This window comes from Falco biarmicus, chromosome 3, assembly GCF_023638135.1.
Source record: "Falco biarmicus isolate bFalBia1 chromosome 3, bFalBia1.pri, whole genome shotgun sequence".
Lineage (NCBI taxonomy): Eukaryota > Metazoa > Chordata > Aves > Falconiformes > Falconidae > Falco > Falco biarmicus.
Window position 1 is genome coordinate 114,336,468 of NC_079290.1, and position 14,949 is coordinate 114,351,416.

Here is a 14,949-nt window from a genome sequence, read left to right on the forward strand (position 1 = left end):
CGCTACAGGCTGGGGGCAGGGGGCTGGAAGAGCTGCCCCTGGCCTGACGCTGAGCTGGGGGAGGAAGGGGCACGGAGCCCCCGGGAGCTCTGAGGGGTGGGTGGGCTCAGAGGGGCCATGGCTGCTGCGGCCTCCGGCTGGGATGTGCTGTGCCCCCCTGCGTGGCCCTGACGCCCCCCCCTCCCCCGGCCCAGGGCACTGGGAGGCTGTAGAGTGAGCAAGGCAGCGTGCCAACATTTGCTCCTGAGAACAACAAAGAGTTTACTCCTACTTACTCCTATATTAACTTGTTTCAACCTCAACGACTCCTACACTATTGTGTTTTCTAACTTGATGACTCCTATACTAATGTGTTTCTACCTCTGTATTCCTATACTACTGTATTTCTGCCTCTGCAACTCCTATACTACTGAGTGTCTACCTTCATACATCCTATACATAAACTGAGTTTCTACCTCTATAATCCTATATAACTGAGTTTCTACCTCTATACTCCTATATTCTGCGTTCCCGTTACCCCCGCAGCAAAGCCACTGTGCCCCAGCACTTTCCTGATCAGCAAATAAAGCGGGGTGAAAAAAAAGCAAGAAAAGACTTTGGGATCGTTAAGAGCACTATTAAGCGTGACATAAACCAGAAAAATTAATGCAAAGCATTCATCCCCCATGTTTATTTGACTCGGCAATAAAACCTAACAAGCTATAGAGAACTTTCACAAAATGTTCCGAGCTCTTACTCCTACACCAGGGCACAAAGGAATAAATAGTTACATTTAACTCTTCTTGTCACACAAGCGGAGTTGTCATCGGAGGTCCAGCTGCTGGCATGGTGCACACATGGGATTAATTTTTGGGAGGGTGATGGAGGGGGGGTTTGGGGAGGTGGTGGCTGCTGAGGCTGGGATATTGCTGGGAGCCTCTGCTGGGGTCTGCTGTGCTTTAGGTGTCTGTATCAACTGAAAGGATAAAAATAAGTCCCCAAAGTGGCCTTTAGGGATCTGCAAGGGGGATGTCGTTGCTCCTCAGTGGGAGTGAGGGATGGGCAAGTGGGGCCGGGGTGGGGGTGTCCCCAGGGAGGGGGTCACCGCAGGGAGACCCCTGAGAACCCCGAGCTGTGGGGGTGGGGGACCCCCATCCCTGCCTGCATTTGGGGGAGGAGGAGCCCAGCAGTGTCCCATGTGTGGGGAAGGGGGCACCCCATCAGCACCCTGGCACACCATGTGGGGCTGTGGGGGGAATGGGGGACCCCACAAGCCCCCGACCCGTGGGAAGGCAGCCCCCAGCCACACCCCATATATGGGGAGGGGAACCCCATAACCCCCAGACCCCTGGGAAGGACCCCAGCCCTGCATAACAGGCAAGTGGGAGCCCCACAAACCGGGGGAAGGGGGAAGAAGTCCACCCGACAGTGCCGTGGCCCCTTTAAAAGCGGCGCGGCCAGGCGGGGAGGTGTGGTGGAGGGGGCGTGGCCTCGCGTGACGTATTCCCTCCCCCCTCCTTTATCGCTCCCCCTCCCCTCCCCGCTCGGCGCCGTGACGTCGCGCCGCCGCTTCGCCCCGCCCTTGGCGCGGGCGCTCCGCCGCCGCCGCAGCCCCGCCCCCCCCCCCGGGCCGCGCCCCCCCCCCCCCCGGCCCCGCCGGGCGCGATGCCGCGGGTCTACATCGGCCGCCTCAGCTACCAGGCGCGGGAGCGGGACGTGGAGCGGTTCTTCAAGGGCTACGGCAAGATCCTGGAGGTGGATCTCAAGAACGGGTGAGCGCGGCCCGGCCCGGCCCGGCCCTCCTGTTCCCCGCCGGCGGAGCGCGGCCCGCCCCGGCCCCGGGCGGCGGCCGTGAGAGGCGGGCAGGCCGCAGGGGTCCCTTGGGGAGTAGGGGGGCGGCCGGGCCGCCCGGGCTCCCGCCGGGCAGCTGAGCCCCAGGGGTTCGGCAAGCCGCCGGGGTTCCTGTGGCGGGGAGGGGGGCAGGACGCCTGGGTCCCCATGGCAACGGGGGGGACATGACGCCTGGGCCTCCGAGGGGAAGGGGAGGCCGGATGGCGGGGTCCCGGGAGGCAGGACGCCTGGGCCTCTGTGGCAAGGGGGGCCGGGCGGCTGAGTCCCTGTGGCGGCGGGGCGGGGGGGGGGGGGGGGGGCAGGACGCCTGGGTTCCCATGGCAACGGGAAGGGGGACAGTGCACCTGGGCCTCTGTGGCAAGGAGGGGCCGGATGGGGGGGTCCCGGGGGAGGGGCAGGACGCCTGGGTTCCCATGGCAGTTGGGGGGGGGGGGGGCGGGCAGGACGGCTGGGCCCCTCCCTCAGTTACTGAGGGAAGGGGGAAGGTCATCTGTGTCCTGCCCCCCTCTGTGGGGAGGGGGTGTCCCACAGGGCTTCCCCCAGGCCCCTCCACACCACAGGGTGAGCACTCGGGGCTGAGCCAGGCATGCTCTGGGACACCAGCACCTGCTCTCCCCCCACCCCCAAAACCAAAAAACCAACAAAAAAACTCCAAACAACCAAACCCAACAAACTCAACCCTCTGGGGGGGCTGAGGCCCTGCCTTGCAGCCCCTGTAGCAGCCGCAGAGGTTTGTTCTCAGCCCCCCAGGGTGGGAGGCATGTGCTGGCATCAGCCGGGGGGGGGGCCTGCCTAGCCAGCGCCCCGGTGTGCCGCATGTGTTCTGACCTGTGTGCTGTGCCAGCAGCTGAGCCCTTGCTGCACCTCGAGGGTTTGGTTCCTGCTTCACCAGGACTTGCCCAAGACATTCAAGTGTGGATTTTTCAAGAGAAAACAAATTCCTATTTTTAGTGGGTTTTTTTCCCCAACACTTGAAGCTTCACGAGTGTTGGCGTCTTTACTTTTTACAAGAAACCCAGCTTGAAGTCTTGCTCAGGAAGGCTGAGTGGAATATGGATTTTATTATTATTAGCTAGGCGAGCCAACTATTAACTTCACTTTAGAAGTGGAGAAGAGGCATTTCTCGTAAAAGTTAGTCCCTGAGCATAAAACCAAAAAAGGCACGTTAAGTTTTAATGCTGGTTGTACTGGTAGGTGGACATATAACAGGTTTATAAGATGAATAAAATCCGTTACTAAAACAAACAACTGTGCACATGTCAGTGTTTTAATTAACGCAGCTTCAGGTGGTATTGAAGGTTGCCTGTAACTGGAATATCAGTGTGCTCTGTTTTCCAACCCCACTGTAAACCCTTGAAAGTGCTTTGGGGGGTGTGTGTGGGGGGGTGCCTGTCAGTTTTCCTGTTGCTGCATAAGCCTCCAAATTAAACATTTCTGGCTTATGGACAGATGTGGTGGGGGAAAAAAAAAACCAGACAAACTTTTTTAGCAGATGTAGAACTGCCAAGTTACATGGCTGATGTGGCTAATGGACTTGTCACCTTGCCTTTATTGAAAAATACCTGCCAAGGACCAGCCCCATGATCCCAGCTTGGCATTCAGGAGTTGTCTGCGGGGTGGTGGTGTGGACACAGGAGTTGACTTACAGGTGCACTTGTGTAGCCCAAACTTGTGGCATCTTAAGTGCAAACAGTAACAGGTATAGAGGGGAGGAGGGCACAGTCTGCCTGGATCTAATATCCAGGCGCTCTGTATGCAGTTTATTCCAGAGCTAGAGTCCTTTTTGGAACTTCACTTGGGGGAGACAGAGTTCAAAAGTTGCCAATAAAGGAAGGAATACAGGAAGCCTAATGTTAACTGAGTTATCATCCACCTTGCTGTTTGCTGCTTCTGTGGCAGATGGCTTCAGCAGTGGCTTCAGTCCCTATTTCTAGGATTAACTCAACAATTTTGTTCCTTTTTTAGTTTTATATTCTGCAGTTCTTTCAACAGCTGTTGGTTTGTAGTTAAATTAGGGTTGGACAAAAACTGACTTGAGCTCTCGGGTTTTGTGTGTCGCTACTTGGGATAGCCTCACACTGTTTTTCTTCAGGGTACTGTGGCATGCTTTGTTTGCTCTCTGATCCTTTCTCCACGGCTTATTTTTAGTAGTGCTTAGCAAACGATTAAAAATTACTGCACGGTGTTTGACTTGAGACATTCTTTCAGTTCCTTCTGGAAATTTGTGAGCTATCTTTGGTGCTCAGCCGGCAGGAGATTAGTGGTTCGGTATTTTAGCAGTTAAACTGAAATGCCTGAGCAGGAGGATGAAACTGCAATGTGATACAGTGGAGTCCTAAAAGCTTAGCTGGGTCTTGCTTGCCACTAATTGTAATTTAAGCTTGCAATTCGAAGGCTTAAAGTAATGCTGCAATTCCTAATTGTATGCTCATAGTTTTCATATTCTTTTTTTCTACTCAGAACTGCACTGACAACCGGAGCTCTGTGTGGCAGTGGTGTATGTACTAAGCGACCAGAAATTTGGACTTTTCAGCCTGCTTTTTACCTTCTAAAAAAATGCTGAAAGCTAGCTGTAGTAGCTGTAAGATCTGAAAGCTTTCATGGATGGGGACAACAATCTGCAATCTCGCTAGGTTAAAAAATAGTTCTACCTGTGTGCTTGTCTGCCCTGTGTCACCCTGAGCAGCTTTTGAGAATTTGCAGCTTCATCCTTATAAAATACCTGCAAGACAGAGGGATGTAACTTCTCCAGTGGATTGAGGAAGACAGATCAAAACTAAAAGCTTTGGACTTAAGTTCTTCCATCTAACTAGGCTCAAAGTCTGTATTTGCCCAAGGAGAAGTAATTTGATTTCCTTGTACTCTCCCCACCAAAATATTTAGTGCTGATTAACTTCAATTAGAGTAATTGGTATTAAACAAAATCAAATTGGTGTCACAACATAATGATACCCAGTACACCTAGATGACAGTAAGGTGACCTATTAATTAATGCCAGTGGATTTTTTTCCCCTTTTGCTAATATTGGGGTGAGTAAGGTGAGATTCTAATTTCTTTTTGTTTTAAGGTGTCCAGTCATGCTGGAAGAGCAGAGATTCTCATCAATGTTTGTCATTAGTGCAGAAACTTAGAAGAATCACTACCAAATCTTACATTTAAGTAGTTTAAATCTTGAAATTCAAGTATTTTTTGAGGTTGTAACTTCAGTGACTCATTAAATGAGTGTTTTGTTTCAAGCAGTCTGAAGATGCTTTTCTTTAATAACGCCTTGCTCCTGGCTGTAGCCGCCTCCAAGCAGGACTGGCAGGCAGAGTGCTGCCCGTGCCTCTGCTGTTCCCCTTCCTGGCTACAGCACGGGCGAGCGTATGGCTCCAGCAAGCAGCCCGAGTGGACTGCGAGCCACCTACAAGTTAACTTTCAGGAGTGTTTTTTAGGGTTGGACGCATTGCATTCTTTATTCCAAATAAAACCGGAGCCAGGAATCGCTTTTTCATGGGCTTCCTCCTCTGCTGCTGCTCATGTTGATGCCTGCTTGCCCCGACCTCGCTCATCCAGAGATGCAGGAGGAATGGTGGAGGTGCAATGTGCTCATTTTGGGAGCATCTGTCCATATGAAGCAATTGTGTAATATAAAATTCAGAAAGTGGTGAGGCACTGGAAGAAGTTGCCCAGAGCAGCTGTGGGTGCACTATCCCTGGTAGTGTCCAAGGCCAGGCTGGACAGGGCTTGGAGCAACCTGGGCTAGCAGGAGGTGTCCCTGCCCAGGGCAGGGAGTTGGAACTGAATGGTCTTTAAGGCCCCTTGCAACCCAAACCGTTCTGTGATTCTGTTCTTAGAAAGCTGCCAAACCATCAGCTTGATTTGCTGAGAGAAGAGCATGGTGAGAGTTGGGCATGTCTCTCTTTGCTGGGAACCTGTAAAGCAGTGGCTGAACTGGCACTGCAGCCACAGGTCAAGCTCAGGCAGGTTGCCACTCATCTAAACTTTATGGATTTCTTGTGCTGCAAAGGGTAGGGACAGCAGCTTTGAGGTCCTTCTCGGCCCATGGGACTCGTGCTCTTGGACTCCACCGCATCTCCAGCACCAGCCGTTAGTCAATAGTGGGAAAAAATTGTCACCTGGGGAATACTATAGAGGTGAGCTTGTGGGCTTTGTGCTGGTCCTGGTGGGCTGGCATAGAGAAGAGGGTGTGGAACCAGCAGGCTTTGAAAGCAGTGCAGTGGAGGAGCAGCTGAAAGGAGAAAGATGAGGGTCTGCCTTTTATTTCAGGTATTAAGCAATTTCAGAAAATGACGTTTTTCCTTTCCTTTAAAAACCAAAAAAACCCACCTTTTAGGATGTTTGGTCTACTGGAATTGCTTGGGATGAGGACAGACTCCTGTAGTTTTTTCCTTTTTTGGTACATGAACAGAAAATGGCATAGCTTCACGTTAGCTGAAGTAAATTGCATTGACGTTTTTAGTAAGTAGTTTTATGCCACGTATGAAATAGTAATAGTAGGCATTTAAGAGAAGATTTACTTGCACTGCTGTCATATAACAGCAGGTTCAGATTGCTGTAGTTAAGGCTGTGTCAGCAGTTGTGGCTTTCTGTGGTGTAAAACTGTGCTTCTGAAGGTTCTTGATTCGTGTTTTTAGATCACACTGCAATATTATACATATTTAACAGGTGGATCAGTATTACTTTCATTTGTGAGTGGTGTGGACTATGGTTTCTAATGTTCTTTAAATGCAAGTAATCTCAAGGTTTGTATGAGCTTGCTTGTTTGTCTTACAAGAAGAAATTTCTAATTCTTTTTTTAACTTTTGCTTTTTCTTTTTCCATCAGAGTAATGTCTTATTCTAGAGCTACTTGCATTCTGTGTGTTCCCAGATGAAAAAGAAGAACAGCACAGGGTCAATGATAAGCCTTCCCTTTTGGAATGAGCAAAGAGAAGAAAAAATGTTAATGCTTTCCATCACCATTTGGCCAGATAAAGTCCTGTTGATGTAGGACCATCTTGGGAGCAGATTCCCGTGGGAGGCCAGGTGGAGGAGCTGGTGTCAGACCGCGAGTGCTGGAAGTGCTGCCTCTTGTCTCATGCGTGGTCCGGGTGTCCGAGTGCCCCCCCAAGCAACTTCTGGGTGCACTTCTGGGAAGAACAAATTCAGTGCTGTGCTCTGATTGAATTCAGATATTCCTGTGTTATTCTAGCCTCAAATGTCTGTGCATTTATTGTCTCGAAAGTGCTGGTGTTTACCAGCAGGCACTTCACTGTGTAAGTAATTGCTATTAAGGCGAGATCTCGTTTAAACGTTGGCGCTCACTTGCTCTATTTTTGGAACTAAAGGGAGGAAAGTTGCAATTTGAATGGTTTTATAATGGTTTCAGTTGTTATAAATCAATGACGCTTGTTTCTTCCATGAAACTACGGCACTTGCATGTGAAAGCAGCCACCTTATTTGTGGTGTTTGGAGTCATTTTTCAGTGTTTCATTATTACGGGTACCATTATGCAGCAAAACTGTAGCTGCTGGTAGTGCCATGGTTGGGGGAGGTAGTGAGAAAGCTTAAAAACAAAGTGACTTAAAAGAGGAGGAGGCCAGTGTTTTTCTGTCAGGGGGTTGTTTTTCTGGATTACTTAAAACACCAGCAGTCACAAAAATTTTGCCCTGTGGCTTGCTAAGACCTGAGCTCAGGATTACATGTTTTCCTACAGCAGCCGGAGAAGTTGCAGCCAAAAGAGACTCTCAGTTGCACAAAGGGCTGCAGCATCCTCAGCTGTTGCTTGGGCGACTTTGGAGCCTGGATCCGGTCTTGGCAGGTAACTGAAGGAGAAGTGATTTCAACTGCAGGTAGTCTCTGAACTCCGGTAGACAGCACTCTGATGTTTTTTGTTCTCTTCCCCTGACCCGTTGGGATAACGGGTGTCCACACAATGTTAGTTTTTAAATAGGTGTTTAACTCTTGTCTGGTTAGAAATTGCAGGCTTGAGTTTTGCTTCAGAGCACTGAAGCTGTGCATTTGCTCTGCAACTGTAAGCAAGTCACCAGCCTGTCTCTGAGCACCAGCTGTAAGAAATTATTTTAAAACCCTGTGCTTGGCCTTTTGGGATCTCTAGCCGACAGGGATTAGGCACTTGCAGCAGCTTGACATTGGCACTGATGCCTGTGGCACCTCTGACGATAAACTGAAAACACTGGCTTTTACCTTTTCAGGCAAGCAGTGGTCTGTAAGTTTTGTCTCTGTATTGTGTTTGGTTTTGATAATGAGAAATCAATGCCGAAATATTTCATTTCAACATTCAAATGAACATTTTTTTTTTTTTTCCAATTTGTATCCTTCTTGCACTTGATCTGCTCAGGACTAACAAATCTTGAGCAAGGCTAGTGCAGCAGATGTTTTCAAACACAAAACTTCGTTCTTCTCTGGACCTGCACCCTGTGCTGCCCTTGCAAGCCCTCTTGGCTGCAGGTGGATTCCTCTTTTGCCCAGGGAACTTGTTCCGCGTTACTGTTGCTGGATTTGAGTCCCTCGACAAGGTTTGGACTTGCCATGCTCTCTGAGATGCTAGGATATTGGAAATATAGTGGGCAGAAAACACTTTCTCAGCAGTACATGGGAAGCTGCGGGTATTTCAGCAGGTGGAAGATCTGTCCTGTTACATGAGCACATGGCTTTTCTTACCCAGACCATCAGTACTGTCCATAGTCAAGAGTAGAATTAGTCTGGTTAAAACAAAATCCCTTTTCCTGACCTGCCTTTGTATTTTCTGTCTTGTTGGACCTTTCACGCAGCATATACAGACCACTTGTGTTTGCAGAGATGAACGCATATTGCCATTTGAAGAGCAGGAATTAAGATCGCTTCCTGATAGGACCAGGAATGAACCCGGGGCTTTTAAAAACTCAGGATAAATCCTGATCTGTGGAACATATATACTGCACTATCTGTCAAATGCCAGTTCAGCCTCACTGCCGTTGAGCAAATTTATGGAATTATTTATTGAATATGGTGCAGCACAGCATGATATTTAGTGGGCTTGTGGCAGGGGTAGTGCTCGTGGCCTTGAACCCTTAGGTGGCCTTCAGGAGGCTGCCGCCGATGTTGGTCTGAGGGACCGTGCAGCACGCTCTTCGGGCTCCGCAGAAATCTGTGCAACGCAAGTTGTCTTTGAGCGCAGATACCTCTGGTTCAGTTCTGAGTGATTCTTTTTCTCTCCATCTCTTTAGGTACGGCTTTGTTGAGTTTGATGATCTGCGAGATGCAGATGATGCTGTTTATGAGCTAAATGGTAAAGATCTTTGTGGGGAGAGAGTGATCGTTGAGCATGCCAGAGGCCCACGTCGTGACAGCAGTTACGGTTCTGGACGCAGTAAGCACTAACATGCATTTGTATCTGTGACTTATTTTAAATAAAATATTTTTTGCTCATTTTTTTAAAGAGTAATATAAAAAGAAAATTATATGAAGTTGTGAATAGTGTTGTGTAACTGTAAATGTAACTGTTGATCTGAATATTTAACGTTTGTTGTATTAAACTATTTTAACTGATAAATTAATAAACACAATTTCTTGTACCATTTTTATTTTATCATTTTGTTTAACTATTTGAATGGTTTATTTGCACTGTGATGTTTAACATAGATTTAACAAAGACCTCAATGTTTTAATTAAAAGAGTCCTTTGAGGCTAAGATGACTGCCTGTTCCATTTGCTGACCCTGGGTTACCTTTCCATGAGTGGCTCTTTGACCTTTGTGGCCCTTGGCTGACCAAAAAAAAAGGAAGCCATGTGACGACCGCAACCTTTTCCCATTAGACCTGGGTGGTGAGGATCCCAAGGGTTAGAGACAGATGAGATTAATCTGAAATAGGTGCCTGAAAAGCTTTATTCATGTCAGATATTCAGAAAGCCTTTAAGCAACGTAAGTAACATTAGTAAACTGGCTTAATTTGGTTTCTTCTTTCAAACTGTTTTTAAAATAACTTTAAATTTAATTGCATGTTAATCATAGCGTAATCATAATTATGTGCATTGTTTTAATTATGTGCCTGTAGTAAAAATCTTTTAATGCTTTGGATCTTTGTAACATTTCATACAAGGGGGATCGAATTTAGACCAGTGGGTGGGTGAATTTTTAATGTGTTTTGTGAACATACGGGGCAGAAGAGTTTTCGTCCGGGACGTAGAGTGAGTGCTCCATTTCCCTAGTTGAAGTACTGCTGTCTGCTTGTCACCTCCTAAAGGTGGATATGGTTATAGAAGAAGCGGAAGAGATAAGTACGGTCCTCCTACCCGTACAGAATACAGATTGATTGTGGAAAATTTGTCAAGCCGCTGCAGCTGGCAAGATCTTAAGGTATGGGGCCCCTTTCTTTACCCTCTCTATTAAAGAGCACAAAGGGTAAAAAAGTTAGCTTCCATTTCAACAAGGAAAACTGGCATGCACCCATGTTCTTTACTCCTACTTATTAGTAAGTCTGTGTGCTCGTGTGCATACAAGTAGATTTTGGAAGTGATACACACTTAAATCAATATAGAAATGTATTTGCATATGTGAAATCATTAATGTGACGCTGGGTGTTGCACCTGCAGGCTTGGTGTCACTGGGCTGTAGGAGGTTAACTTTTTTCCTTAACACAAACCAGCATCACGTACAGATGTGTTTTATCTTATCTTTAAGCCCTGTCAAAACACGCTTTAATCATGCCAGTGGTAGGATTCACGAGAGATTGAGGAGTTCACCCTTGACACTTTGGATTTTACTCATCAACTTGTAAGGTGCTAGAGCTATTTGGAAATGATAGCATCATTCTTGCACAGTCTCTGTTAAGAATTTCCACACCACATAAAGCTGTTTTAAAGAGAGTTTCAGGGAAAGGACGCTCCCAGAATGAGCAATCATACAAAACCTCTGCCAAAAGCTGGTGTTTTCCTAAGTCCAAAGGAGTGAAAGGTGATTCTCAGCAGCAGAGGTGCTGGGTAATGCTGTGTACCCACAGCACCTCTGAGTACGCTGGAGGTGGAGTGTTGGCTCGTGGTTGTCTGCGTCATGGATGGAGGAGGCAGGACAGGGAGCAGAATTTCAACAGTAGGTGCAGAAAGATAGTGTTTTCTTGTCAAACTTAGCAGCAATGGTTAAAAACATTTGTTCTTACAGGAATGCATTCTTTTATGGTTCTCTTTTAAGGATGTGTAAAATTTGTTCTAAACAAACTTTGACGTAGTAGAAACTGGTCTGTAATTGAATATGTAACACTAGTTCAGGTACGTACCGAGATTCTTCAAATGTCTTTTGTTGTTAACGCTTCACAGCATCAGTAGCTTGTCTTTGCTTCTGGTATTAAAAATTGTAAGTAGAGCATGGCATGATTAATCCTCTACTGGATGCATTGCTTCTTTTGAATAGCTTTCATTTCAGTGTACTTAAGGTGGGAGTAGCTGGGTTGAAAACAGACTGAACTGGGGTTCTGTGCCCCATTTCCATTGCAGCCCACGTCTGCAGTGGCTGAAAGATGACCCTGTCTGGTGGCTTACTCAGAGCAGGGCAGGACGGCCCTCCCTGATAAACAGGCATTTAGTAATCGAAACAGAGAAGCCAGGGAGCATGAAGTGGGGAAAATGAATTGAGCTTTTACTTGTGGGGGGGTTTCTTCCTGCAGAATGAGAGATGTTACCTAGGTGGAAGACAAAGGGAAGTCTGCTTGTCTGTAGTCTTCTTGCCTCTTCATATTCGACCTTTAAATTTGTCATCTTTCCCAAGTTACCTTTGAAAACATGATTTAGAGAGCGATAATTTTCTTTCTTTAATCACTTTCGTAATTTGAAACTTACCTTAGTCCAGAGCATATTCCATATTGGACTCGAGATGAGAGACCTTAAATTAACATTTGGCTCAGAACTACCAACACTGCTTTGGTTCTAATCACACAAACTGTGAAATCATAGCGTGTTATTTGGCTTGTTCAGAAACCTTGCCGTTAGCACTGCGAATGCTCTTTGGTTAAAACCCTTGCTGACATCCATGTGAGTAGAAGAGGCTAAGTGAGCGTTGTTGCAGAAATGAACAGAGTCAGCCTGGAAGCCTGGCTCTGGATTCGAGGGAATGGTTATTCTGTCCTCTTCCTCTAGGATTATATGCGTCAGGCAGGGGAAGTGACATATGCAGATGCACACAAAGGAAGGAAAAATGAAGGTGTGATTGAGTTCAAATCCTATTCTGACATGAAAAGAGCCCTTGAAAAGCTGGACGGGACAGAAGTAAATGGCAGAAAGATTAGATTAGTGGAAGACAGACCTGGATCGAGACGGCGCCGCTCTTACTCTAGAAGCCGAAGCCATTCGAGGTATGTCTCTTTATAACGTAGCTCAGGCCGAGTCTAGCTGCAATTACATGAATATACAGCAGGTTCCAAAACACCCTGGAAGCATTCAGAGTTCTCAGTACATCTAGTTCTTGAGAATGAATTGGTTACCTGCAAGTAACCAAGGGGAATGAGGCCTCTGTTCAGAGCTATCTTCCTTGGTGAACGTGTGTATCTGCTAGCTAAACACCTGGCAGCGTGCTGCCATTCTTCCCCAGCTACACCAAGTCCGTAGTCCTTGCTGTCTTGCAGGAGAAGGCTGCGTGGCAGGTGGAGCTGCGCATGCAGAATGAAACAGAAGGTGCCTTTGACACTTCAGCTCTGAACACTGTGTTCTGCTGTAAGCACCAGGACTAACAGTTCTTTCTCAGCTTGGAAACCCCCACCCATTCCCTGTTTCTTAGAGATTTGCTGCTTTTATTCTATGATCAAGAGAACTGCTTCAACACACAACACCATGTATTTTCCCCTTTCCATTCTGGGGTAGAACGTGTTGCAAGAAAACTCAGGCAAGCTTCTACCGTCCATAGAACAGCTTGCTTATGAAATCAAAGCTTTATCCTCGTGTCTCACTGTATTCACTCTGCCTTGACTGGGAAAGTGATTCTCACTTCCTTATTTTAAATAAGGTTGCATATTTTCTTTGGGGTAGCCACCCTGCTCTCTTCCAGACATGGCAGCAGGGGGTGAGCAGTGGGGAGAAGGTTACTCTTAATTTAAGCCTGTAACTATCGGGTAACGTCTCACCATTCGGCTGCTTGAAAGGTGCCTTAATGCTACGGGTTTTGCCCACAGGGAACTGGGGATCACAAGCTCTCCATGGGCATGTGCTAATGTTAAGCTGATTGATTTTTTTTTTTTTGTTCCAGGTCTCGCTCTCGAAGCAGACATTCTCATAAAAGCAGGAGCCGCAGCGCCAGTAGTAGTCGCTCCAAGAGTAGATCAAGATCCAGGTATGTCTTTGTGTTGGAAGAAATGGGGGCTACCCACTTAAATGGGAAGAATCATCCTAAACTTGCAGCAGGAGCACTGTTTGTTTTTCTTTTCCCTACCTATTATGCACGCCACTTGAAGTGCTAATCAAATCCAAGCCGCGCTGAAGTGGAGCTGTCTGTTGTCTTTGCGCTTCCAGGTCTGTGTCCCGTTCCAGAAGCAAGAGCCGTAGTCGAAGCAAGAGCCATAGCAGAAGCCAAAAAGAGAAAAGCAGGACTCCAAGTAAAGAGGATAAAAGTAGGAGCCGCAGCAGGAGTGCAGAGAAATCCCGAAACAAAAGTAAAGATAAATCTGAGGGCGCTCTCCATAACAGTGATGAGAAAGCAAAGAGCAGGAGCCACAGCAAGGAAAAGAGTAGGAGCAGGAGTGGGAGTAAGGACAGGGGAGACATGAGGGAGAGCATGAGGAGTAGGAGCAAGGAGAAGAGCAGAAGCAAAGACAGGGAGAAGAGCATTAGCAAGGCTAGAAGCAGGAGCAAGAGCAGGGATGAGAGCAGGAGCAGGAGCCACAGTAAGGATAAAAGGAAAAGTAGGAAGAGAAGCAGGGATGACAGCAGAAGTAGGAGCAGGAGCCACAGCAAGAGTGAGAAAAGCAAGAGGCGCAGCAAGCGAGACAGCAAACCAAGTAGCAAGAAGAAAAGGAAGGACAGCCACGAGCGGTCCAGGTCAGCCTCCAAAGACAAGGAGCATCTAAAATCAGATTCTGACAAAAAGGAGGCAAAAGGTGAGGGTGAGGATGCAGCTGCATGTCGGGTGTCTCGCTCCAGGTCTAGGTCGATTTCCAAGTCAAAACCAAATGTCAAATCGGATTCTCGTTCCAGGTCTAAATCCGTTTCAAAGCCTAGGTCCCGGTCCAAGTCTAGATCTAGGTCTGCCTCTAGGTCACACTCCCAGTCGCGGTCAAGGTCTCGCTCCAGATCCTAACCTTGCTGCAACTGCACTTGGAATGGTTGGAAAAGTCTTTTGTACATGTTTAGTAGTTGTAGCACAAGTGATTGAAGTAGAAAACATGTCAATGCTGTATATTTTTAACAACCTGATGGTCTGTCTGTCATTATTAACTGCAGTGCTCCCTCCCTGCCATGCTCTCTGGTGCAAGGTTGTTCAGCTCATTTTCTATCCTATAGAAAGGTTCTCTTTAAATATAACTCTTCCTAGAGCACCAAAATTGCCCTGTTTTCCGGGAAGAGCCTTGCAGAGAACGAGCACTGCACCTTGGTGGGTTTATGAGATTTGCAGTGATGACTGATAGGGTAGGTATGATGGCTTCAACAGTCTTTGCCCTTGAATTGATGCCCTTTGATGTATGCCATTTAGTGGAAGTGCTAAGTCTTAAGTTTCATACTACTTTTGTTTCATATTTTTTTGACTTACAGAGTTGTGAATAGCACAGTCAAAAGGAAAAAAAATATAGGTACTTGCAGTAATCCATAGGGAAAAGAAGTATAGTTCCATATTCTGGTATTGTGACAATATCCTTGTTTTATATTAAATTTTTTTATTTTATTTTTCCCTGTCTTGCAAAGTACAGTGATTCCTGTTTCCATGAAATTTGAATAAAGACTATTTTTGCTTGATGACATTTGGTGGTGGTTACATGAAGTTGTGTCGTGACTGTCAGTGTTTGATATCCATTGGTGTAAACTAGAATTTGCAGAAGAGTTACTCACAGAGAATGGGATCTTGGTTTAGAAAGCCACTTTAATATTAAGTGCTGTCATGACACTTTAATACAGTCCAGTTAAAATAACTTGTTCCTCCAGAAACACATAGGTGTTGTTT

General features: G+C 46.9%; 1 protein-coding gene across 3 annotated transcripts; it reads left to right on the forward strand.

Annotated features, from left to right (window-relative positions):
• Window positions 1–1,596: 1,596 nt before the first annotated feature.
• SRSF4 (serine and arginine rich splicing factor 4) lies at window positions 1,597–14,749 on the forward strand. Of its 3 annotated transcripts, XM_056332546.1 has the most exons (7): window positions 1,601–1,751; window positions 7,528–7,632; window positions 9,041–9,183; window positions 10,058–10,170; window positions 11,943–12,157; window positions 13,045–13,128; window positions 13,308–14,749. In XM_056332546.1, the coding sequence occupies exons 1-7, from the start codon at window positions 1,645–1,647 to the stop codon at window positions 14,089–14,091; spliced, it is 1,551 nt and encodes a 516-aa protein (XP_056188521.1). In that variant the 5' UTR covers window positions 1,601–1,644; the 3' UTR covers window positions 14,092–14,749. The 3 variants fall into 3 exon arrangements, with proteins under 3 accessions (XP_056188522.1, XP_056188521.1, XP_056188523.1); XM_056332547.1 differs by lacking the exon at window positions 7,528–7,632 and having other exon boundaries at window positions 1,597–1,751; XM_056332548.1 differs by lacking the exons at window positions 1,601–1,751; window positions 7,528–7,632 and adding an exon at window positions 9,489–9,735 and having other exon boundaries at window positions 9,110–9,183.
• The last annotated feature ends 200 nt before the right edge of the window (window positions 14,750–14,949 follow it).

Coding starts and splice junctions, on each gene's coding strand:
- SRSF4 (XM_056332546.1), top strand. CDS start 1,645: ATGCCGCGGGTCTACATCGGCCGCCTCAGCTACCAGGCGCGGGAGCGG. Junction 1,752..7,527: donor GAGGTGGATCTCAAGAACGG/GTGAGCGCGGCC, acceptor GTTTTCCTACAG/CAGCCGGAGAAGTTGCAGCC. Junction 12,158..13,044: donor AGAAGCCGAAGCCATTCGAG/GTATGTCTCTTT, acceptor TTTTTGTTCCAG/GTCTCGCTCTCGAAGCAGAC.